Source organism: Bos taurus, chromosome 10, assembly GCF_002263795.3.
Source record: "Bos taurus isolate L1 Dominette 01449 registration number 42190680 breed Hereford chromosome 10, ARS-UCD2.0, whole genome shotgun sequence".
Classification (NCBI taxonomy): Eukaryota; Metazoa; Chordata; class Mammalia; order Artiodactyla; family Bovidae; genus Bos; species Bos taurus.
In genome coordinates, this window is record NC_037337.1 from 102299135 (window position 1) to 102324330 (window position 25196).

Here is a 25196-nt window from a genome sequence, read left to right on the forward strand (position 1 = left end):
GTGGGGAAGGGCCCCTGGAGGAGGGCATGGCAATCCACTCTAGTATTCTTGCCTGGAAAATTCCATGGACAGAGGAGCCTGGTGGGCTACAGTCCATGGAGTTGCAAAGAGTCGGACACGACTGAGCAACTTTCACTTTCCCTTTCCCTGAATTAAAACCAGTTCAGAACCAGGGAAAACATACATGACATACAATCCATTTGGCTCACCCAGTACACCTGCCACGGCAGACAAGAAGCAACACTGCTAGAAATCTCTGCCACTCTGTTTATAAGGCATAACTTGTTGTTGCTGCTCAGTCCTAAGTCGTGTCTGATTCTTTTGTGACCCCATGGACTGTAGCCCACCAGGCTCCTCTGTCCATGGGATTCTCCAGGCAAGGACACTGGAGTGGGTTGCTGTGCCCTCCTCCAAGGGATCTTCCCGACCCAGGGATCGAACCTGCGTCTCCTGCATTGGCAGACGAGTTCCTTACCCCTGAGCCACCTGGGAAGCCCAAGACATGGTTGAATATTCCTAAATCAACGTGGAGCAAATAAACAGCATCCTAACTCAAGCTGCTCTGGCAATTCTGGCGTCGAGGACTCAAGCTGTGGGGGTGGGGTGACGCTTGTCTCCTAGAAAGCTGGGGGAGTCCCAGGCCACTCCTCTGCATGGGCTGTGCTGCCCGAATGCTCGCCCCTCCTCCCTTCTCTGAGACACAGCCGCGGCCCTCGGTTATTATGGGTTATCCAGGCTAATCGCAATGCCTCTTGGGCAGAGACCACGCGCACCAGTGGTCACAAATAAACTCTCTTCCTTGAGAGCGATGCTGCATGAGGCTCTGCAATCAAGTGAACGATGCCTGCCTCAGGAATTGGAGTCTGACCTGCCTGTGGTCCCGCTTCCAGCTGGAAAGCCAGCCGGGCATCATCGTCAGCGGAAATTACAATTCACCGCTGCCCGCCCGCCTGACGCTGCACCAAGTACTCCACGCACAGTCTCTCGGTTGCACCTCACCGCAGCTCTCGGGTGTTTTGGCCGATAGGGAAGGGCTTCCCAGGGGCACTGGCAAAGAGCTCGCCTGCCAATGCAGGAGACATAAGAGCCGCGGGTTCGGGAAGATCCCCTGGAGGAGGGCATGACAACCCACTCCAGTGTTCTTGCCTGGAGAATCCCGTGGACAGAGGAGCCTGGCGGGCTACAGACCATGGGGTCACACACAGTCGGTCAAGACTGAAAAGACTTAGCACACACGTGCACACACACACACACACAGATGAAGAAACAGACGCCCCGCTGGGAGGAGGGCTGGCTCCTCATCAGGTCCTCTGGCTCCAGCATCCACTCAGCCCCCCATCCGAGGGCCTGCCGTGGGCAAGGCAATCTGAGGATTTCAGAGCAGCAGCCCTGGCCGTCTGAGGCCAATGCACTCTGACTACACCTCTGCAAAGCGTCAGTTCAGTTCAGTTCAGTTCAGTCGTGTCCGACTCTTTGCGACCCCATGAACTGCAGTACACCAGGCCTCCCTGTCCATCACCAACTCCCGGAGCTTGCTCAAACTCATGTCCATTTAGTCGGTGATGCCATCCAACCATCTCATCCTCTGTTGTCCCCTTCTCTTCCTGCCTTCAGCAGCAAAGCCTCAGCAGGATGTTTTTTCAGCCTTAACAGGCCTGCTGCTGCCACCCAGAGGGATGAGAAAAACGGAGGTGAGATCCACAGGGGTGTGTGCCAGGTCAGACCATGCCCAGGATACATGGGCCGCGTGAGAGCAGGTGCTGTCTCCCTCCAAGGGGGCCAGAGAGAAAGGGGAGTGAGGAGGGGAGGGGTGAGGGAGGAACGGGAAGGGAAGGAGGGGAGAGAGGAGGGGGCGGGAGAAGCAGCTGTAGAGGATCTGGCAGACGAGGAGAAGTGTGATGATGTCCTTCAGTTGCTCAGTCGACTCCGACTCTTTGCAACCCCTCTTTGCAGCTCACCAGGCTGCCCTGACCTTCTCCGGGAGTCTGCTCAAACTCATGTCCATTGAGTTCATGATGCTATCCAACCATCTCATCCTCCATCATACCCTTCTCCTCCTGCCTTCAATCTTTCCCAGTATCAGGGTCTCTTCTAATGAGTCAGTTATTCGCATCAGGTGGCCAAAGTATTGGAATTTCAGCTTCTGTGTTAGTCCTTCCAATGAACATTCAGGACTGATCTCCTTTAGAATGGACTGGTTGGATCTCCTTGCAGTCCAAGGGACCTTCAAGAGTCTTCTCCAACACCACAGTTCAAAAACATCAATTCTTTGACGCTCAGCTTTCTTTATAGTCCAACTCTTACATCCATACATGACTACTGGAAAAAAACATAGCCTTGTCTAGACGGACCTTTGTTGGCAAAGTGATGTCTCTGCTTTTTAATATGCCATCTAGGTTTGTCATAGCTTTCCTTCTAACGAGCAAATGTCTTTTAATTTCCTGGCTGCAGTCACTGTCCACAGTGATTTTGGAGCCAAGAAAATAAAATCTGTCACTGTTCCACTTCTTCCCCTTCTATTTCCCATGAAGTGATGGGACCAGAATCTTAGTTGTTGAATGCTGAGTTTTTAGCCAGCTTTTTCACTCTCCTTTGACCCTCATCAAGACGCTCTTTAGTTCCTCTTCACTTTCTGCCCTTAGGGTGGCATCATCTGCGTATATGAGGTTATTGATATTTCTCGCAGTAGTCTTAATTTCAGTTGGTGATTCATCCAGCCCAGCATTTCGCATGATGTATGTAAGTGTGATGAGAAAGCACCACAGTGCAGGCTGGGAACACCCCAGCCATGCCTCATCCTGGGGTCAAGTGCTTCTTCACAAGCCAGGCTGGACGGTGGATGAGGCCACAGTTTGAGGGTCAGACCGAAGCCCAGCGCACAGCATCTCCCCTGCAGCGGGGCAGAGCCAGGAGGACTGAGGTCAGAGCGCAGAAGCCAAGCATGCGAAACCCAGGCAACGCTGCAGGGCACGGGTGGACGTGGGCGAGGCGACGCCGTGAGGGTCGGTGACCAGGTGAGAGCATGTGGTGAAGAGGGGAGACGCGGGGCAGCAGGAGGGGCCCAGGGACTGGCCCCAGGGCCAGGGTCTTTCTGAGAGAGCCCCGAGGTCACCGGCTTGGCAATGAAGAAGCTGAATATATTTAAGCATATTTCTAAAGTAAAAGATACGCTTTATCAATTGTGTGTCTCTTATTGCTAAACTCATCTATGATGCATCTTCCTATCCTTGAAAATGAGTCAATCTCTGTCCATTATATTCTCCCAGATACATATTTTTCAAATGTAGAGACACAAAAAGGAGTGAGACAGCGAGGCAGCAAGACACACCGCAGTAAGACACACCGCAGCAAGACACACCGCAGCAAGACACACCGCAGGAGGGAAAGCCCCCGGAGCCTGGTCCGTCTGTCCCCACGTGCCCTGCAGACTCCAGCGGGACGGCCACCGTCAGATGCCCCCCAGTGTGGCCCCCAGGCTCTGGGTGACCCACCATGTACACAGCCGATGGCACTGGGCACGTCCAGGACCTCCTGCTGCTCTCTCTCTTTCCCCTCTGCCTCCACCCGCCCCAGTTAGCTCTCGTCACTGCTCCCAGCCCCTGCCTTGAGGAGCTGGTGAGGCCTCCCCAGCCGCCGGCTCAGGGCATCACTGCTCTTTAAAGGCCAGTGAGACAAGCAAAGAGGGAAGGGGGCTTCAAGATGGAGCAGCCCCCCAACTTTAACTATGGGACTTTGACTATGCCAATGGGAATCGCCTTGAACTGGCGTGAAATGAAATGAGACTTGAACCAGGGAGCAGTTCCAGCACATGACCCGTCACCTTCGGCACACTTCTCATCATTATTTTTCTGTTGGGTGCTGGGGGCATCCAGAGGTTCCGGACAAGAGGTCTGAGCCCAATGGCCCTTCTTCTTCCTGCTCGATGTGCAGGCTTCAAATGGGAAAATAAGCTGGCCAGCCCACCCTCATCAGTCTCATACAAAGCATTTCCAACAGACGCTGCTGGTTGGGGGTTTCTGAAAGCCCCCCCAATTCATTCCAGCCTCTGGGCTTGTCCATCAATCACACACACTCTCAGTTACAGGGAGGGAAAGCCAGGTTGGAGTATCCTCTGTGATGACCACGATTTATTGTGAAAAGGAAGAAAAAAGATCACTAGGAAAATACTTCCGTGTTCCGTCCCTTCTCCCTCTATTTATAACAGCAAGGGAAACTAGAACTCAAAACTCAGCCTGGGGGCCCAGCACCATCACTCAGACGATCTCAGTCAGAGACAGATGAGGTCAAACTCGAAAGCGTCTCTAAGCCAAAGCCGCCAAGCCATTCCAAACCTTGACGCGTTTACCGCAGCCTTTTGTGGGACCTGCCAATCCGAACCTTTGGAGCAAAGCGGGCCTTCTCCACAAACAGTTTAACAGGATTTGGAAAATAAGCATTTACTCCCCAGGGAAAGGGAAACGGAAGCATGTGGCTCTGGGCCCCCGAGCAGAGATGAAATCTGGCTTCTGTGAGCTACGCCCCAAGGTTTGAAGCTCTTGAAAATGAAGAGGGAGCAGCTGAACATTGCCGTTATCCCTTCTGTAGCTGGGAGCTCTGTGGGACCGTTCCTAGAGGGAGGGGGCCCCCTGCGCGTGGCCTCAGAGGAGCTACGGGGGAGTCAGACACCTACTGTCGGTCTCCACGGACACCTATCCTGAAGCACAAGGTCAAAACAAGGACAGCTGAGGAGGTCTGAACAGCATCATCGCGTGTCTCATAAGGGCAACATGGGAAGGACAGCGAACGTCAAATGCACCACTCTTAAACCTCCAAAAACCCCTTTCAGAGGCAGCTCAGGGAGGAGCTGAACTGGCATGGCCTTCCAGGCACACACACATTCATAAAACCCATCTGAGACCTGGCAATCCAGTCCTCTAAAGGGACCGGCCGTTCAAAGGGAGGCGAGCCTGTGGGCCAGGGCTGCCCACTCACTAACGCGTCCCGCAGCAAAGCAGGGAGGCCCAGCAGGACCGTCCCACGGGGGCAGCAGGGCACGGGGCTGGGCCCCACCTTCCCTGGCCCCAGGGCTCTGGATGGAGACTCGGTTCACACGCCCTTCTCCCTCCTTCGAATCTCCTTCGAAGGTTGGACAAGCCAGGTGGAGAAGAGACAAAAGAGCCCACGTTCACTCTTCCTTCTAGAAATTCCAGTTGTGGTGTGTATTCAAACTGCTTTAGGATAACAACTAAACTGAACACACATGATGGGGCTTTCTGCTTTCCTTCGTTAGGAACTTGATTTAAAAAGAGAAGACGGCTTACCCATTTTTGAAATAGAGGACATGGGCTCTCTGCAGTCCTGTTTCTAGGAAAAAACCTAGTTCTTGATCGTGGGGAGCAGGGCCAGGCTTAGGACTTCTGTTCTGAATATTAGAAAGTATTACCTGGAAGGGGAGAAAATCAGAAAACTAATCAGATCCACATGCAAGCCTACTTCCTTCAAACCCTATCTGCAAATGCACAGCTGGACTTGAAAAATGGACTTCCATTCACAAGCGTCAGTGCGCGGCGCTGGGTGGGGAGGAGAAAAGCGCAGAGGGCTTCTGTGCGACAGGGGGGCGACTGCTGCCCCAGGCGCGCGCGTTCCTCCTGCCAGGAGGCCTGCGTGCTGATGCGCGTTGATGGGCACACGGTGCCAGCCGAACCCCCAAGGCTCCGGCTCTGCAAGGCTGAGATGCTGACAGAGAGGCTTGGCGGCAAAGAAGCAGGTCCAGCAACAGGCGGAAACGGCCGTCCCCACCAAGGGCTGAGGTCACGGACGCAGCCTGCAGCTTCAGCCCTGCAGACTCTGGTGAGCTTCAGAAAGAGCAGAGGGACCTGTGACTGGCCCTGGCCCGAGAACTAGCCAGACAGCAACTCCGCCAGGCCCCAGGGCTGCAGCGGCAGTCACCTGCTCTCAAGGACAGAGAGCTTAGGAAAAACGACCTCGGCTCCCTCTCTCCCCAAACCAGACTGCCTGTCAACAGATAAGGAGGTTTTAAGGGCTGGCGTGTTTAGCCCTGCCAGAAAGACTGCCAACTAATGAAGGGAAAGACCTGCGAGTGGAGTGGGACATAGTGAAGTGTAAACACGTATCTACTGTTACAGAGGTTACTCTCTTTAAACTCGCGAGTCAAATAAAGCGTTTATCAACCAGAAGCTACTTGTGGCCCATTTAGAAACCACACAGATGCTCTCCAAACACGCTGCCAACATCGACCGCAAGCCAGCAGCTCTCCAAAAACCCAGCTGTTAGCCAAACCCCCGATGTTCTCGAGGTCTTGAAATGACCCTTCTAGAGGCATTAAAGCAACTGCTGGGTCTCTACCTTGTGAGCTCTGGGGCTGCCGGGGGGAGAAGTAGAAGACACATACAGTGAACCGTATGTTGTAGAATGACATCCAAGTGGGCAACCCTCGCATTTGAACTACATCCCAGCATCTTATCAGAAGTGCCTGGCTCCCTCCTGACTTAGCGCTTGGCTCTGCAAGTGCTAAGAGGTAGGTGTTCCTCCCACCTCCGGGCACCGTCATTTTCGGCCCAGCCACCGTCTGAGCGGCGGAGATGCAGAGTGCCCCTCTGGGCCCCGTCCTCTCCTCTCAGGTTCCCGGATGACCTCATCTGCTCCTCAGAAGCCACCTCCATGCTGCCATCTGCCCACTTGGTCGTCTCTAGTCCAGACTTTTCCCAGACTCATGTCTAACCACTTCCTTGATATTTCCACGTGGAAGTCCAACGTTGAAACTTTTAAAAAAATTATCATTTGTTTTTGAGAATAGTTTTCAATTTTTAAAAGCTCCATGATTATTTTAAAGCAAAAACAATGCAGTACCATACAAAAAAAAGAAAAAGCATGATCAACTCTATCACACAGCAACAACCAGTGAGCGCTGATGGGACAATAACCCATATCAACTCTATCACACAGCAACAACCAGTGAGCGCTGATGGGACAATAACCCATATCAATTCTATCACACAGCAACAACCAGTGAGCGCTCATGGGACAATAACCCATATCTCTGCCCAGGTAAGTACCAAGACGAGAGAAAGATAAAAATCATTTTACAAACACTGAGACTGTGGTATGCGCTGGTTTTAAATTTAAACCATTACATTTCATTTTAATTAAATTTAACAGGCGAAACAAAAGTGTAACCCAAGTAAGCACTCAATTTCAGAAAAATGTGTTTTTTAACACAAAGTTCACAGTCTCTCTAAAATTAAAAATACACCTGATGTTTATCATATGTACACGTGTGTAATACGCACCTGCATGCATGTGTTATGTGTGTATACAGACAGAACGACAGAGACAGAGAGACAAAGAAGAGCCAGAGAAGAGAGACAGAGATTCGGTCCTCTCTTTGTTTAAATGTTCACTCCTTTGGTTGTGCTGGGTCTTAGCTGCGGCACCCAGGATCTTCGATCTTCACTGCGGCATGTAGAATGTTTGGCTGTGGCCTGTGGGATCTAGTTCCCCTAGGGTTCGAGCCCAGGCCCCTGCATCGAGAGTACGGAGAGTTAGCCGCTGGGCCACCAGGGAAGGCCCATTTTGTTGTTGCTGCTGTCCAGTCAGTAAATCGTGTCAAACTCTTTGTGACCCCACGGACGGCAGCTGCCAGGCTCCTCTCTCCTCCACTGTCTCCAGGAGTCTGCTCAAACTCACGTCCACTGAGTCGGTGACACTATCCAATCCTCTCACCTTCCTCCGCCGCCCCCTTCTTTGGCCATCAATCTTTCCCAGCTTCGGGGTCTTTTCCCATGAGTCAGCTCTTTGCCTCAGGTGTACGGCTCATTCTTTTATCCACTATTTCAGCTCCATACAGGATCTGCTGACCCACGCCAGCAGTAAGGAAACTGGCGTATCCACGTACCTTCTCCAGTGTCTTCTCCTCAGCCTCCTGTTTTGTTATAGCACTATGTTATATTGTCAAAATTCCCAACAACTATGTCCAACCCCATAATTGTTTTTCATCAGTTCTATATTAAAATGCGTCCTAGGGGTCAGATACAGGTAGGGATTAAGAGGTACAAACCAGTGTGTATAAAGTAAATAAGCTTCAAGGAAATATAGTACAGCACAGGGAATATAGCCAACCTTTTATAATATTTATAATCCTATAATTCTCGATACTACAAATGGGATTACAGTAACTATAATGGGACATAACCTTTAAGAATTGTGAATCACTACACTGTACACCTACATTTATATAGTATTGTACCTCAACTATACCTCAATCAGTCATCAACAAAATGCATTCATTGTTTCTTTAATCCTCTATTTTAAACCAATTCCTGCTGGGTGGAATACTGCCATAAAGGGTGCTCCGAGTCCTAAATTCTTCCGTGTTCAAGAATGTCTCCCTCTCGTCTCTGTCTCTCTAAACCTGACTACAACAAACTTGGATTTCGCACTTTCTCTCCCTCAGAACTTGGTAGACGATACTCCCATCACCAACTCTGAACGTCGCTGTGGACAGCCTGGAAGCCAGCCTTGCTGTCTCCCTGTAGACAGTCTGCAAAGAGAACCCTTCTCCCCCTGAAGCCTAGAGACTCTGCCAGAAGCTGTCGTGCCAGCCACCATTCTAAGCCCGTTGTTCTTGGAACACAGCATGAACGCTCTGTCCACGACTTCAGATCTGCAGGTCGAGTGAGGCCCTGGAGTCGGGCTGCCACTCTGAGCTCAAAGCCCTGCTCCACCACTGTGGCCAAGTCACGGACTCTCTAGCTTCGGTTTTCTCGTTGGAAAAATGGAGATGGCGACACAATTTTTCACTCAGTGTAGTTCTATGGACTAAACAGAGTCATAAATGGATAGAACACTTGGCACAGAATAGAGCAAGTGCTTGATGAAGTCTTACTTCTTTGAGCTCAAGAATTTCTCTTTGATTACAAAATTGTATTCTTTTACTGTTTTATTGTTTTTTTCCATGTTATTTTTCAGGAATACTAATTGTATGCACTGTCTCAGCTACTGTAGCTTTGCAGAAAGTTTAGAGACTGGGAAGTACGAGTCCCTCAACTTTGTTCTTTTTCAAGAGTGTTTTGGTCTTTTGGCCCCTTCCATTTCCATATTAATTTATGACTCAGCTTATCAATTCCTGCAAAAAAAAAAGCAACTGAGATTTTGATGGGATTCAGTTAAATTTGTAGATAAATTTGGACAGTACTGTTATTGTAACAAATTGTCTTTTGTTCCATGAACATAGGCTGCTTTTCCATTTATTTAGGTTTTTTTTTTTCATTTCTTTCAACAGTAATTTCTAGTTTTCAGAGTATAATGTTTGAACTTCTTTTTATTATTTTAATCTTTTTTGATGCTATTGTAACTGGAATTGTAATTTTAATTTCATTTTCAGATTGCTCATTGTTAGTGGATACAGATAAAAGTGGTTTTTGTATACTGACTGTATCCTCTAAACTTGTTGAAATCATTTGTTATAGTTCTGTGTGTGTAAACTCTTCAGGATTTTCTATAAACAAGAACATGTTATCTGCAAATAAAGATAGTTTGACTTCTCCCTTTTCAATCTGGATGCCTTTTATTTCTTTTTCCTGTCTCACTGAACTGGCTAGAACCTCTAGTCAACAGAAGTAGTAAGAGCAGATTTCCTTGTCTTCTTCCTGATCTTGGGAGGAAAGCATCCACCCTTTCACCATTATATATGGTTAGATGCTTCATGGGTGCCTTCTATCAGACTGAAGATAATAACTTCTACGCCTAGTTTGTTGACTTTTTAATCATACAATGTGCTGTATTTTGCCAAATGCTTTCCCTGCATCTACTGTACTGAGATTATCATTATCATGCAGTTTTTTCCTTTATTATATAGATACATTGTATTACATAATTGATTCCCATATATTAAATCAACCCTGCATTTCTGAAATGAATCTTTCTTGTGGTATATTACTTTTTCTAGAAGCTGCTAGATTCAGTTTGCTAGTATTTTGCTGAGGACATTTGCATCTATTCATGAGACTTGTTGTTTACTCACTCAGTCTTGTCTGACTCTTTGTGACCCCATGCATTGCAGCCCACCGGGCTCCTCTGTCCGTGGGATTTCCCAGGTAAGAATACTGGAGGGGTTGCTACTTCCTCCTCCAGGGGATCCTCCCCACCCAAGGATCGAGCCTGCATGTCCTACCTTGCAGGGGGGTTCTTTACCGCTGAGCCCTAACCTGAGAAGCAATCAGCGCTCCCACAACCTAGTCAGGGAGTGTTTTACTGCTACCCTAGTTTTTGAAAGCTTTTATAATACTGGCATCATTTCTCCCTTAAATTGAATCTCTCTTCATTGAATTCACCATGGAAGACAACTTGACCTGTTGTTTTCTTTATGGGAAGGTTTTTAACGATAAATTCAATTTCTTCCATTCATAATGCAGCCTCCCTGCGCCCCCTCAAAGCCCCTAGTCAGCTAGGCGAGGCGAAGGCTGGCTCTTGTCCACTACTGCTCTTGGAACTCCCCGCGGCTCTGCAGCCTGGACCCGGCTCACCTAAGGGGAGCGGGCCGTCTGTCCCTTCTTGAGTGAGTTGTGGTACTTTGCGTCTCTCGGAGAACTTGCCTATTTTCTATAAATGATCGAGTTTATTGGTGTTGAAGTTGGTCATAATTTTCCCTTACATCCTTTTAATATCTATAGACCTACAGAGCCTCTTTTGTTATCTGGGTATTGATAATTTGTATACTCTCTCTTTTCTGGTCCATATTATTAATGGTTTACATAAATTTTATTGGTCTTTACTAACCCATTTGTGGCTTTACTAGTTTACCGTTTACCTACTTTCCAGTCCCCTAGTTTCTGTTTTAATCTTTACTATTCCCTTCCTTCTGCTTATTTTGGTTTTAATTATCTTATTTTTCTAGTTTCTTAAGCCAGAAATGTAGATCATTGATTTGAAATTTTCCTTCTTTCTACTATAAGAATTTAATGTTATAAATTCTTCTATACATTTTGTTTTATATATATCGTGAAGTTCTATTATTAGGTATACATACTTATAGGATTACAATGTGTTATCGATGAACTGACTCCTTTTATTATATAAGTCCTTTTATCTGCTGTAATAGTTCTTGTTCCTAATTCTACCTTATGATATAATACAGCCAGTCTAGTTTTGCTTTGATTATTGTTTGCATAGCATGTAATTTTACTTTTTGTCTACCTATGTATTAACATTTCAATAGTTTCTTGCAGATAGCATATAGTTAGGTCTTACTTTTTGTCCAGTCTGAAAATCTGCCTTTTAATTGGAGTGCTTAGACAATTTACATTTAATATAATCATTGATGTGACTGGAATCATCTTGCTACTGCTGCTGCTGCTGCTGCTAAGTCACTTCAGTCGTGTCCGACTCTGTGCGACCCCCATAGACGGCAGCCCACCAGGCCCCGCCATCCCTGGGATTCTCCAGGAAAGAGCACTGGAGTGGGTTGCCATTTCCTTCTCCAACGCATGAAAGTGAAGTTGCTCAGTCGTCCGACTCTGTGCGACCCCATAGACGGCAGCCCACCAGGCCCCGATGTCCCTGGGATTCTCCAGGCAAGAGCACTGGAGTGGGTGTCTGACCCTAAGTGAAGTCGCTCAGTCGTGTCCGACTCTTAGCGACCCCATGGACTGCAGCCCACGAGGCCCTGCCGTCCCTGGGATTCTCCAGGCAAGAACACTGGAGTGGGCTGCCGTTTCCTCCTCCAATAATCATCTTGCTCTTGATTGTCTCCTATGTTCTTCTTTTCTCTTTTCTCTCTCTCTCTTTTTTCTTTCTTTTTTTTGGATTCATGATTCCATTTCATTTTCACTATCAGCTGGTTAATCATGTCTTTTTTTCCTTGTTTTTTAGTGGCTGCCCTAGGTTTTACAATATAGCTTTTCACAGCCTTTATCTAAATTATATTACACCAACTCATATATAGGATAAATGCTTTGGGCTTCCCTTGTGGCTCAGCTGGTAAAGAATCCACCTGCAATGCAGGAGACCTGGGTTCAATTCCTGGGTTGAGAAGATCTCCTGGAGAAGGGAAAGGCTACCCACTCCAGTGTTCTGGCCTGGATATTCTGTTTCCTCCCCTATGCCTTTTGCTATTATGGCCACAAATTTTACTTCTATGTTATAAATCCCACAAAACATCATTAATATTTTTAGTTTAGGCAGTCAATTATCTTTTAAAGGAATTCAGACGGTAAAGCATCTGCCTGCAATGCAGGAGACCCGGGTTCAATTCCTGGGTTGGGAAGATCCCTTGGACAGGAAATGGCAATCCACTCCAGCACTCTTGCCTGGAAAACCCCATGAACGGAGGAGCCTGATGGGCTACAGTCCACGGGGTCGCGAAGAGTCGGACACGACTGAGCGACTGCACTTTCACCCTCAGTGTAACCGTTCGGTGCTCTTCGTTTCGCTGCTCGGATCTGTACACTTCCTTGCTTGAAGAATCTCTCCCACATTTCTTGTCACACAGGTGTGCTCGCTATGCACCCTGTCAATTTTTGTTGGTTCTAAAAAAGTATCTTGTCTTTCCAGTGTCTTCTAATTTGCATATTATCTTCTGGGAATATCTTATATCGCTTATCTTTATTCTTCTGAATTTAAAGTTTCTCTTTCTCTGGCTGCCTTCAAGGCTTTCGTCTTTGATTTACAACAGTTTGACTATGATGTGACTACGTACGTGTTTGTATTTATGCTGCTTGGGGTTCTCTGAGACTCTGGGATCTGAGATTCTTTGCTACGCTTCAGTAATTCTGAAACTTCTTAACCATTTTCTCTCCCAGTGTTTTTCTGTCCCAGTTTCTCTCCCTTCTCCTCTTGGGGCAGCAAACACATATATTTTCCCACAGCGCCTGGGTGCTCCGCTCTGTTTTTTTCCCACCCTTCTTTTTTTCTTTTTGTGTTTCATTTGAATAATCTCTACTAACCTATCTTCAAATGAAAGTTTTTCCTTGGCTGTGTCCAATCTTCTAATAAGCTATCAAAGAAGTTCTTTGTCTCTTATGTCATGTTTTGTTATTTCTAGCATTTCAGTTATTTTTTTTTATAGTTTCCTTCTCCTTCCTGAAATTCCCATCTGTTCCTGCGTGTTACATATCTTTTCCACAATACTCTAGCATATAACTCAAGGATATTTTTAAGTTCCTGTCTGATAGTACCTGGGTCCTTTCTGGTTTGGGTTCTATTTATTACCCTTCACAGTGGTTTGTTTTATTCCTGGTGGTGTGTATTGTATAACGATCTTATAATTTTCATTTAATGTTAATAATTGTGTACAGAGAAATAAAGTGAGGGAAATAATATTCACACTTGAAAATGGGTACTCCTTTTCTTTTATCAGGCCCTGAGTGTGGGGGCGTCGAGTCAACCTAGTCAGCAGGTGGGCTGGAGTTGGGTTTCGTCGTATCTATAGTTACTTCCACTGCACCACAGGCCCCAGATTCCTGCGGCTCAGGGACGCTAACTTGTGCTTCCCTTGGGGCTGGGATGCCAGGGGGCTTCCTCAGGGCTTCTGTCGCACCCTCAGTGCTGATGAGCAGGCTCTGTCTGCTCGTGCTCGGAGCGGGCTTCTCCCCGCACTCACGCCCCTCCCCGGTGGTGCTGTGCTGGTGCGCACGGCGGGTGCTGTGCTGGTTGTGTGGACTGCGGTGGGAGGGGCAAGCTTGGCTCTCCTGGCCCAGTTAGGAAGGGTCCGTCCACCAGAACCTCAGGAACGGGGCTCTCCTGGCCCAGTTAGGAAGGGTCCGTCCACCAGAACCTCAGGAACGGGGCTCTCCTGGCCCAGTTAGGAAGGGTCCGTCCACCAGAACCTCAGGAATGGGGCTCTCCGCAAGGGCCCCTTTCTAGCATCTCTCCTAGCCCCTAGAATGCCCTCCTGGGAGAGGAGCCACCTAACTTCCACCACCAGACACCGTCTGAGCATGATTACTTTCCTGGAGCCCAGGTTCAGCACAAACTGAGGCCTCTGTCATCACCCCCATCGCACAGAGTTGGCCCTGCTCTCCCCACGGGTTCCACACCGATAGACACCGGGGGATGACTGCAGTGCTCCATCTTATATAAGAGGCTTGGCCGTCAGCAGATGCTGAATCCACAGGGGGCCCTGGAGGCAAGGCCCACACACTGAGGCGCTGACTGCACGGTCGTCCGGTCAACCATCCAAATCAGACACCGCGGACTGAGCCCTGACACCCTGGCGCTCGCTCACACCTGATCTATTACTATTTCCCTCCTAATCATTTCTCAAATGTGTGCATACATCCATTTCTACAATTACAACCATCATCACTCCCTATTAGATTTCTAATAGCCTCCTAAACAGAGTCTCCACATCCTCTCTAGCTCCTTAACGTCCTCTCCACCCTCCACAAGCAGCTGGATAATTTTTATAACAACCTGGATCATGTGACTCTCGGGCTCTTTCTCATCTCATCTCCGCTCGATGGTCACTTCTCAGAAGGGCCTGCCCAGCCCGCTGCCATGAAGCAGATCTGTCTCTATTACTCACTCTCACAACGTCCTGTTCTATTCCTCCGTTGCATTTGTCAATGCATTTTTTACTTGATTATGGGCTTCTCCCTCCTCGGAGATGCAGCTTCTGTAAAGTCAGGGGCCACGTCTACCCCATTTACTAACACATTCAGCGCGCACCTCAGTGTCTGATGCAGGGTAAGCGTTTCACTGCTGCCGCTGCTGCTAAGGCGCTTCAGTCGTGTCCGACTCTGTGCGACCCCATAAACGGCAGCCCACCAGGCTCCCCCGTCCCTGGGATTCTCCAGGCAAGAACACTGGAGTGGGTTGCCATTTCCTTCTCCAATGCATGAAAGTGAAAAGTGAAAGTGAAGGTGCTCAGTCGTGTCCGACTCTTAGCGACCCCATGGACCGTGGCTCCTCCGTCCATGGGATTTTCCAGGCAAGTATTGGAGTGGGGTGCCATGGCCTTCTAAAGCATTCACTACACATAGTAAATATAGTAAATGAATAAAATACATAGTAAATGAATGAGTAAATGTGCAGGGACAATAAGAAATGCAGGGGAAAACGTAATGAGAAAATAACCTATTATGCATTAGGCACTCTGCAGGCACACAGGCTCTCTCATTAATTCCCCCACAAAAACCCACTGAAACGCACATTATTACTTCTTTTTACTGAAGAGGAAACTGAGACTTTGCTCCACTGAGCAAGTGCCCAAATCACATCGCTATCAAGTGTTAGGGCTGGTGTTGAAACTCAGGTCCACCCGACTCTGCAGTCCAGCTCCTCCCCCTTTGTTCTTTTAATCTCTGTTTGCTTGCAGAACAAAGTCCAAAAGACCAGAGGTCAGAACTGCCGGATGAGGCAGGACAAGAAAAACGCCAGCGGGAGACAGAGGGTATCGCTCAGCTCTGAGTTTGCCCTGAAGTCTAAGCATCTCGGGCTTAATCCCTTCCTCACAAAGAGCCTCTAACACGTGGGTCTGGGCAGGAGCAGTGTCTGGCAGTATCGAAGCCACCACTTGTTCTGTGGATAAACACTTGCCTGCGAGAGGACTGTCATCAAGTACCTTAACAAGTACAGCCTGCTTTGGCAGAAGCACACAGCCAATGGCCTGAGGAAGCAAATGGCCAGGGGCCAACGATTTTAGGTCAAAGGCCCAGGTTCGTCTGGTTCTGACAGTCCTCACCACGTGTGGACTTAGGACAAATCCTTTGATCTCTCAGATGTTCATTGTTTTCATCTGAATAAAGGGGATAATAATACATACTTAGGTTGCTGTGAACTGCAAACGGAAAACTTAGTGAGCACATAAACATTATAATCCTTATTGGAGATCTAATAAAGTATCGCCTTTCAGCAGGAACAAAATAAGGATACCCTCCACCACCTGTACATGCCACAGTTTTTAGGAAAGCCTGGAGACGCACATGAAAGAGAGAGAAGGTGGAAAATCCAGAATGGAAGAAAGACTGAGAACAAAAATCTTTCCTCGGCCAATATGTTCATATTCTTAGAAAAATGAAAAGAATCAACCCTGTTTTTATAGAAGAGTCCAATATTGTGGCTAATAGTCCTGTATGGCTATGTCTGCCAGCCTTCAAGGTTCGGCTCAGGGGTCATCTCTTCCAGGAGCCATCTCTGAACTTCCACACTGGTCTGAGACCCTGCTCTGGGCTTGCAGAATTCTCTGAGTTTCCCCACAAAGCAGCCCACACACTGTTTACGGACCAGTGTCCTCAGAAAGCACTAAGTTTCCTAGGGACACACTCTCTGGTTAATTCATTCTCCAGCCCCTTGGGTCAAGAACAGTGTGCAGAACAAAGGAGACACTTAATTAATACTTTTGTAATTGAACTGAAAAAAAAATCAAAGTCTTGTTATATGTGAAATACAAAGAAAAAAATGATCCTATACACAAAGCAATACAAATAGCAAAGACCTGGGAGTATAATAAATCTACTGAAATCTGTAAAAAAAAAAGTCTTGCAAAATGAAGGAGGTACCATGGCACAGATGAGTGAAGACTAAAAGTAATTCTCCAAACCAATGTATAAAGTTAATAAAATTCAACCAAGTCCCAACAGAATTTTTCTAGAAGCAAATTATTCTAAAATACATTTAGAAGTATCAACAGAAAAGGACAAAGGATTATCCTAAAAAATAAGTAGAAGACGCTTACTCCTTGGAAGGAAATTATAACCAACCTAGATAGCATATTAAAAAGCAGAACATTACTTGTCAACAAAGGTCCATCTAGTCAAGGCTATGGTTTTTCCAGTGGTCACATGTATGGATGTGAGAGTTAGACCATAAAGAAGGCTGACCACCGAAGAACTGATACTTTTGAACTGTGGTGTTGGAGAAGACTCTTGAGAGTCCCTTGGACTGCAAGGAGATCCAACCAGTCCATTCTGAAGGAGATCAGTCCTGGATGTTCTTTGGAAGGAATGATGCTAAAGCTGAAACTCCAATACTTTGGCCACCTCATGCGAAGAGTTGACTCATTGGAAAAGACTCTGACGCTGGGAGGGGATTGGGGGCAGGAGGAAAAGGGACAACAGAGGATGAGATGGGCTGGATGGCATCACTGACTCGATGGATGTGAGTCTGAGTGAACTCTGGAGCTGGTGATGGACAGGGAGGCCTGGCGTGCTGCGATTCACAGGGTCACAAAGAGTCGGACATGACTGAGCGACTGAACTGAGCTGAACTGAACTGAATCCTTTCAGATGTTAAAACATAACATAAAGAAGTACTTATTAAATAGTGTCATGCTGGTTCAGTATAAAATTAGTAGAACAAAACAGGAAAGCCAGAAATGACTACTGTGTCTAAAATTTTACTAATGACTTAAAATGCATAACAGAAAATATGAAAATGGAAAGATAACATCTTCTTAAAGTGGTGCTGAAATTTGAGGAAAACATTAATTTGGAGTCATATCTAATGTTACACACAAAAATAAATCTCTCCAAGAAGATTTTGGAAATTGAAAGTTCTTTTTAAAAAATATGGAAAATGGCTGAAAACTTTTTAAAGCCTAGAGAAGGTTTATCCCAATATTTCAGCTTTAAAACTATGAAATAAATGTAATAAAAAGATAATCAGATTCAACTATTATATACAGATTTAAAATATATGAACAATTTAAAAATGGAAAATTACTGATTGGGAAACTATTCAGAGCAAACATGATAAAGGGTTAACATACTTATGATGTAAAAGCTTCATTCAAATTATAAGAATACTAAATACAAAAATCAGACAGAAAGTATAAAGAGACAACAAAGAAATATAACAAGGTTAAACATAAAGTTATCACATGACCTAGCAATTCTACTCCCAGGAATATAGTCAAGAAATATGAAAACATTTGTCCACACAAAATGTTATATGCAAATAGCTGTAACAGCATTATTGTAACAGCCTGAAGTAGAAACCATCCAAACGATGAATGATGAATGGATAAATGCAGGGTAGTGTATCCTTACAGAGGCACAGTGTTTGGCTCAAAAGAAATGACGTAGCGATATGTGCCGCCACACGGATGACTCTTGAAACACTGTGCTAAGCCAGAAAAGCCAGTCATAGAGGACCGGAGGCTACAAGATTTGATTTACAGGAAATGCCCAGGATATGAAGTCTATAGCGACTGGGGAAACTGACAGCTAATGGGTACAGGGTTTCTTTGGGGGTGATGAGAATGTTCTGGAATTAAATGTTGGTGATGATTACACAACTCGGCAACTACTGAAAACTGCTGAATGGAATGCTTTAAATGGACCAATTCTATGGTGTGTGAATGATATCTCATTAATGCTGTGATTTAAATTTAAAAAGAAAAGAGGGCTATAAGCAAATAGATGGAAAGAATTTCAACCTGACTAATAGGAAATGCAGACCAAAACTGCAAGGTACAGGTTTTACCCAGCGCATTGGCAAAGTAACTTTGAAACAAATGTAACCCTGTCAAGACCGCAGAGCAGCCACTACCCTTGTGCAGGCCAAAGGTAGGGGAGGTCAGTATGACCTGCAGAAAACAACTGCAACCTTTGTAGTAACGAGAATGTCAGTGTCCCACTTCCGGGAACCGGCCCTTAGGAGACAATGCAAAGCAAAGGAAAGGCTGCCTGAAGGAAGGTGACATCACAGGTTATAACTATAAAAACAGTTTGTAAAACAGGTTATCCCCAGCTCTAAGTGAATTACATCACGAGGCCATCCACTTAGTAACGTATTATATAGTCATGAAAACAAAGTTTTGGTTTGTTTGTGGTTTTGGAAAAGGTTTTCTTGATGCAGACCATTTCTAAAGTCTTTACTGAATTTGTTGCAATGTCGCACCTGTGTTATGTTTTGGGTTTTGGCCCACCAGGCAGGGGGGACCTTCGCCCCCCGACCCCAGATCAAACGTGTGCCCCCTTCCTTGGAAGGCGAAGTCTTCACCACTGGATGGCTAGGGAGCACCCCTCTTTGAAGCTTGGTCATAATGCTGACTGAAAAAAGACAGACACAGAACCCTTTAACGCTATAAAATTATGAGGCAAAGACTGACAAGAGCGTATAAAAAGTTAAAATCAGCGCCCGCTCTTTTCTGGTTTCTAGGCTGACGTGTATCACAGCCGCCTTTTCCAGCCACTGAGGTGACAGGCTCAGAGTCAGAGCAGCATCCTGGCCGGTTACTTGGCATTTCCTTCAGGAAGTGATTTGTTTAGCTGTGCTCCATGAAGCCTGCTCAGGCTACAGTGAACAGGCGGGAGAGGGCGAGGCTGCCTCGTCTTGGCTGCCTCGAGTTGTAAAGCCCGAGGCACAGCCAGGCGGGCTCGCGCCACCCGCTGCCTTCCGTCAGCGCCACTGAGGACTTCTCCCAGGACCTCCGCTTCAGTTCCAGACACCGTGGCCTTCATCTAGGCCAGCTGTGAGTCTGCCACCCCCGCCTGTCACTGCGCCCTCCTGCCGCGAGGCCTGAACCAGCCGGGGCGGACCACGTGGCCAGGGCACAACCCCGAGGAGCAGAGGGGTTCTGGCGCCCGCGACGTCCACGCACCAGCTGTTTCTTCTCCAAACTCCAGGGCTGGAACAGCCCATGAAGGGATCTGTGGGTGTCCCGTAATTCAGCCTGAACTTCGTTTCTAAAACAGGTGTAAAGGAATGAACTGTCAGCAGAAGGTAAAGTTCCACCCGGGCACAGCTCCTGCTCAAGAAAGCCACCCCCGGCCGGCCGATGCATGCCGAGGACAGACGGGTGATTTCACCGGCCAAAAGCAGGGCTCGTGTTATTAACAGTAGGCGAGGGTGAAGTCATCTTTATTCCTATCATGGCACCCCGAGAAGCAGGTAAGTTTATTTACTGTTGGCCTAATGCCACCATCTGAAGGTAAACTGATCAAGGCCACTCCATGTCATTTCCAACTATTCTAATTTGATTCGTTTGACTCAATTATTCTATATGCATAATTCTGAAGGTATCTTTTATTCCCCTTTGGAGAACAATCTGTCAGAGAAAATTATTAGCAGATGTCTCTGTGATGTGACAAGGACAGCATTGAACACACACTCCATGCCCGTGGCTCGCAGGCACGCCCGGCTCCCGCGGCCCTGCCTCCACGCTTGGAGCAAGCAGGGAGACCCCTCCGTGGCGAGCCCTGTCACACTGCGTGGAAAGCACTGGAGGCCGCTGGCTTTCCCCCTGAGACAAGGCAGGCGGTATTAACCCTGCCGTGAGGATGGAAAGCTGAAGCTCACAGATATAAACGACTGGGCTAAGGTCAAAGGGCCAGGTGAAGAGATTCAGAACCCAGCTATGATGGGGACTCCAGGCAAGATGCTGTTCATTAGCTTCCAGACAAAAAACACAAAACCAACTTCTCCTGAAAAAAATTACTCAATAAGTAGCTCTTTAAAATTATTGAACATTTTAAATAAAACAGCATTTTTAAAATACTCTATATTTCTACGTAAATATCTGAAATCTTCGAGGGCTGGGAAAGATTCCACCACCAGGGGACACAGGAACAGATAATGCCAACAAAACAAACATTTCCCGGGCTTCCCTGGTGGCTCCGTGGTGAAGAATCCACTTGCCAGTACAGGAGACAGAGGTTCTATCGCTGAGTCGGGAAGATGCCCTAGAGGACGAAATGGCAGCCCCTCCAGTATCCTCGCCTGGGAATCCCGTGGACAGAGTAGCCTGGCGGGCTACAGTCCACAGGGTCGCAGAAGAGCCAGACACGACTTAGTGACTAAAGAACAACAACCAACAAGCCCTGGGACACACGTGCGCTAACCCGGCTCACGCTCACGGCAGCCGCAGAGCGATTCTTATCGCCACTTTGACAGCTGAGGATTCGGGGCAGCACAGGGAGGCTGAGTAGCTTCCCCGGGCCCCGCAGCTCCGGGGTGGCCAGGCCAGGATTCCAGGCCGGGCCGGTCAGTGCCCCGCGCCCCGCTGCTCGTCACCGCACAAGTCAGCCAGCAGCGGGGAGGGGGCCAGCCCTGCGCGAGGAGCCCCTGCCCTTCAGGAAGCACACGGGCTAACACCACTGAACACACCAGCTTTCAGAAAAACGCGGAATGAGGCTGCGTCGGAAACGCAGACCGGTGGCTCTGGATTATGAAAAGCCATTCTCCACAACATTCCAATCTGTCCTCAAACGTTCTCCTCCACTCTTTCCTTGCTAGTGAATGATACTAAGAGCCAACACTAACAAATACAATGCCCAGAGGTTCTGGCACACAGAAGCTGCTTCGCTATGGAATGGCTGGGAAATGAGGGGGAAACCACCGCAAGACCGCCTCTGCCCAGCAGAACTAACACGGGAACGGGGCATGTAGGGTTTTCTACTTGAAAGGTCGCCTACCCAGAAAAGTAGAGCACTGTTACCTAAGCTGGCCTGTCTTTTACTTCTTTCAGATTCTTTTTCCTAACATTTATTTTCAATTTAGCTTAATTCTTAAAACTTATTTCAGTTTAAAAAAAAAGGTCAAACGGGTGGCTCCTGCATAGCACCCATTGTCTTGCCTCATAAAAGCTCTTGAACATTCACCAAGGCCCCGTGGCCACTTAAGGAAGGTCATCTTTCCTCCAGATTTCTCATTAATCACAGATACTTTTTGAGCGTCTACCATAGTCAAAACAGATGTTTGATTCATTCAGTCTCTCTCATTGCTAATACTGCAGCTTCCTGGGTCTGGGGTGGCCCAAAGTGGTATCTGATGAAAGAAAACTCATCCTGGAAAATCAGAGTCAGAAATGGGGACATCATCAACATACCCTGAAACTGAACCCTGAGCCAAGTGATGCTGCTCCCCCCACGCTCCTGAGAGCAATGGCGTGCTTGGCCAAATGTTACTGAGCACTGTCTATATATAAGGGTGTAAGGACCATAGGATCCACGTTTATGGGCAGCAGGCTGGGATAATGAAGTGATGATGAGCTAGGTGTCAGAAGGGCTGAGTTCTGATCTAAGCTTTGGCCCCAGCTTCCTGTGTGTCCGTGGGCTCTCCGTTTCTGGGCCTCCATCTTCTCGAAGTCTAACATCCTGTGATCACCCTTTTCTCAAAACTGTGAAAAATATTTATTTTAAATCCTACAATTATATGGAAGGGGAACTAAAGAGCCTCTTGATTATAGTGAAAGAAGAGAGTGAAAAAGTTGGCTTAAAACTCAAAATTCAAAAAATGAAGATCATGGCATCCGGTCCCATCACTTCACTGCAAATAGATGGGGAAACAGTGGAAACAGCGACAGACTTTATTTTTCTGGGCTCCAAAATCACTGCACATGGTGACTGCAGCCATGAAATGAAAAGATGCTTGTTCCTTGGAAGAAAAGCTATGACCAACCTAGACAGCATAAAAAAAGCAGAGACATTACTTTGCCAACAAAGGTCTGTCCAGTCAAAGCTATGGTTTTTCCAGTAGTCATGTATGGATGTGAGAGTTGGACCATGAAGAAAGCTGAGTGCCGAAGAATTGATGCTTTTGAACTGTGGTGTTGGAGAAGACTCTTGAGAGTCTCTTGGACTGCAAGGAGATCCAAACAGTCCATCCTAAAGGAAATCAGTCCTGAATATTCCTTGGAAGGACTAATGCTGAAGCTGAAGCTCCAATATTTTGGCCACCTGATGTGAAGAGCTGACTCACTGGAAAAGACCCTGACGCTGAGCAAGATTGTAGGCGGGAGGAGAAGGGGACGACAGAGGATGAGATGGTTGGATGGCATCACCGACTCAACAGACATGAGTGTGAGCAAGCTCCAGGAGATGGTGAAGGACAGGGAAGCCTGGTGCGCTGCAGTCCATTGGTTGCAAAGAGTCGGACACAACTTAATGACTGAACAACAACAGCAAATATTACATAAGTCTCCTTGATGGTCTGGCTAAAGAACCCAGTGGTGACTAGGTGGTTCTAAATGAATACAGGAGGTAGTACACCCAGATCTGCCAATCCCCACATCACTAAAGACACACCGATGAACCTCCTTTCTCCAAGCCAGGAGGAGGCGGCTGTACCTTGACAACAGAGAGTAAAGTACAAAATAAGGTCCCCCGCGTGTCAAGGACTGTGCGGATCCACTAGAACCGCTTGGCTGGGGCAAGCAGACTTCTCTCCTCCCAAGCACTGGCTATCAGGGAGGCAGACGGTGAAAATCATGTGGATGTTAAAAGCAAGCTGCATGATCATTTCTCTAAAGATTGTATCATAAATTCTGAATAATAAATAATTCCTTTCTCACAGCAGACTTCTGACAGAACAACATCTTGGAAAGACAGCCAAATATCTTCCTGAATTCCTGGACATCATGAACTACAGTTTATAAGCCATCCTGGTGAGAGCCAGGCCAGACACCTCTCCCTTGGCCCTCTCCCCCGCTTCTCTGAGGCTCTCACCTTGCCCTCCCTGATCCTGAAAGGTAATTCTGATCCTCACCACACACATCAGCACATTACAAAAAGGAAACTGCTTCCAGTCTGTACATTTACAAAAGAACAAAAACCATCAAGACCTCGGTAGTCCTCTATTCTAATCCCTGGTGGCTCAGACGGTAAAGAACCTGCCAGCAATGCAGGAGACCTGGGCTTGACCCCTGGAGAAGGAAGATCCCCTGGAGAAGGAAATGGCAACTCACTCCAATACTCTTGCCCAGAGAATTCCATGGACAGAGGAGCCTGGCAGGCTACAGTCCATGGGGTCAGAAAGAGTCGGGACACGACTGAGCAACTAACATTCTAATCCTTAAGCAGACAGAGAACCCATAAATTGCTGGGAAACAAGATTCTGACCAAACCCAAAGTCTCACAGAATTTCTAATCACTTCAAACAATCTTGCAGGAAACACTTCTGAGTCTGAAGGGGAAATATCAGGATCAAGCCATGGTGAGAACACCAGGAAACTCTGGGAAGGCCAGACATGGGTAGGAACTGCTGCTCTTGGTAAAATGTGTCATTTAGCAAGAATCCGATACACTCCTGCATCTGGGTCTTTTTGCAATCCCCACAGGAACTCCACGAAGTAGACATCCATTATTTTGCTCCTTTTACAGATGGGAAAATTGAGGCTGAGAAGTGAAGGAGTAACTACAAAGGTCAGAGCTAAAAGACAGGGATCCTTCTAAACAGAAGCTGCCCACACCTCCTCAGCCTCAACCAGCCTTCAGCTTCCTCTGCCTGAGGGTGAGAGCTCAGGTCCCCTTGCTTACACGTTCTCTGCTCATGTGGCCCCTTGCTCATGTGTTCTCTGCTCACAGGGCCCCTTGCTCACACGTTCTCTGCTCACAAGGGCCCCTTGCTCACGTGTTCTCTGCTCAGGGCCCCTTGCTCACACGTTCTCTGCTCACGTGGCCCTTGCTCACATGTTCTCTGCTCACAGGGCCCCTTGCTCACACGTTCTCTGCTCACAAGGGCCCCTTGCTCACGTGTTCTCTGCTCAGGGCCCCTTGCTCACATGTTCTCTGATCACGTGGCCCCTTGGTCACATGTTCTCTGCTCACATGGCCCCTTACTCACGTGTTCTCTGCTCACAGGGCCCCTTGCTCATACGTTCTCTGCTCAGGGCCCCTTCTCACATGTTCTCTGATCACGAGGCCCCTTGCTCACACGTTCTCTGCTCAGGGCCCTTGCTCATGTGTTCTCTGCTCAGGGCCCCTTGCTCACGTGTTCTCTGCTCACGTGGCCCCTTGCTCACATGTTCTCTGCTCATGTAGCCCCTTGCTCACCTGTTCTCTGCGCTCAGGGCCCCTTGCTCACGTGTTCTCTGCTCACGTGGCCCCTTGCTCACATGTTCTCTGCTCATGTAGCCCCTTGCTCACCTGTTCTCTGCGCTCAGGGCCCCTTGCTCACGTGTTCTCTGCTCACAGGGTCCCTTGCTCACGTGTTCTCTGCTCAGGGCCCCTTGCTCACATGTTCTCTGCTCAGGGCCCCTTGCTCACATGTTCTCTGCTCACAGGGTCCCTTGCTCACGTTTCTCTGCTCAGGGCCCCTTGCTCACGTGTTCTCTGCTCACGTGGCCCCTTGCTCACACGTTCTCTGCTCAGGGCCCCTTGCTCACGTGTTCTCTGCTCACAGGGTCCCTTGCTCACGTGTTTCTGCTCAGGGCCCCTTTCTCACACGTTCTCTGATCACGAGGCCCCTTGCTCACACGTTCTCTGATCACAAGGCCCTTTGCTCACACGTTCTCTGCTCAGGGCCCCTTGCTCACGTGT

At 47.8% G+C, this 25196-nt stretch overlaps 1 protein-coding gene across 8 annotated transcripts in view; it reads right to left on the minus strand.

Moving 5' to 3' along the window:
* The window catches only part of TTC7B (tetratricopeptide repeat domain 7B), a 304954-nt gene that overhangs the window by 168280 nt on the left and 111478 nt on the right, over positions 1–25196 (minus strand). For 6 of the 8 annotated variants that reach the window (XM_024998170.2, XM_024998169.2, XM_059890972.1 and 3 more), the window contains exon 5: positions 5301–5422. The exons of 1 other annotated variant lie outside the window; for it this stretch is intronic. In XM_024998170.2, coding sequence (XP_024853938.1) covers positions 5301–5422 — 122 coding nt within the window. Of the gene's footprint in view, positions 1–5300; positions 5423–25196 lie in introns of those variants that run through there. One more of the 8 variants, XM_059890976.1, reaches the window with a different exon arrangement.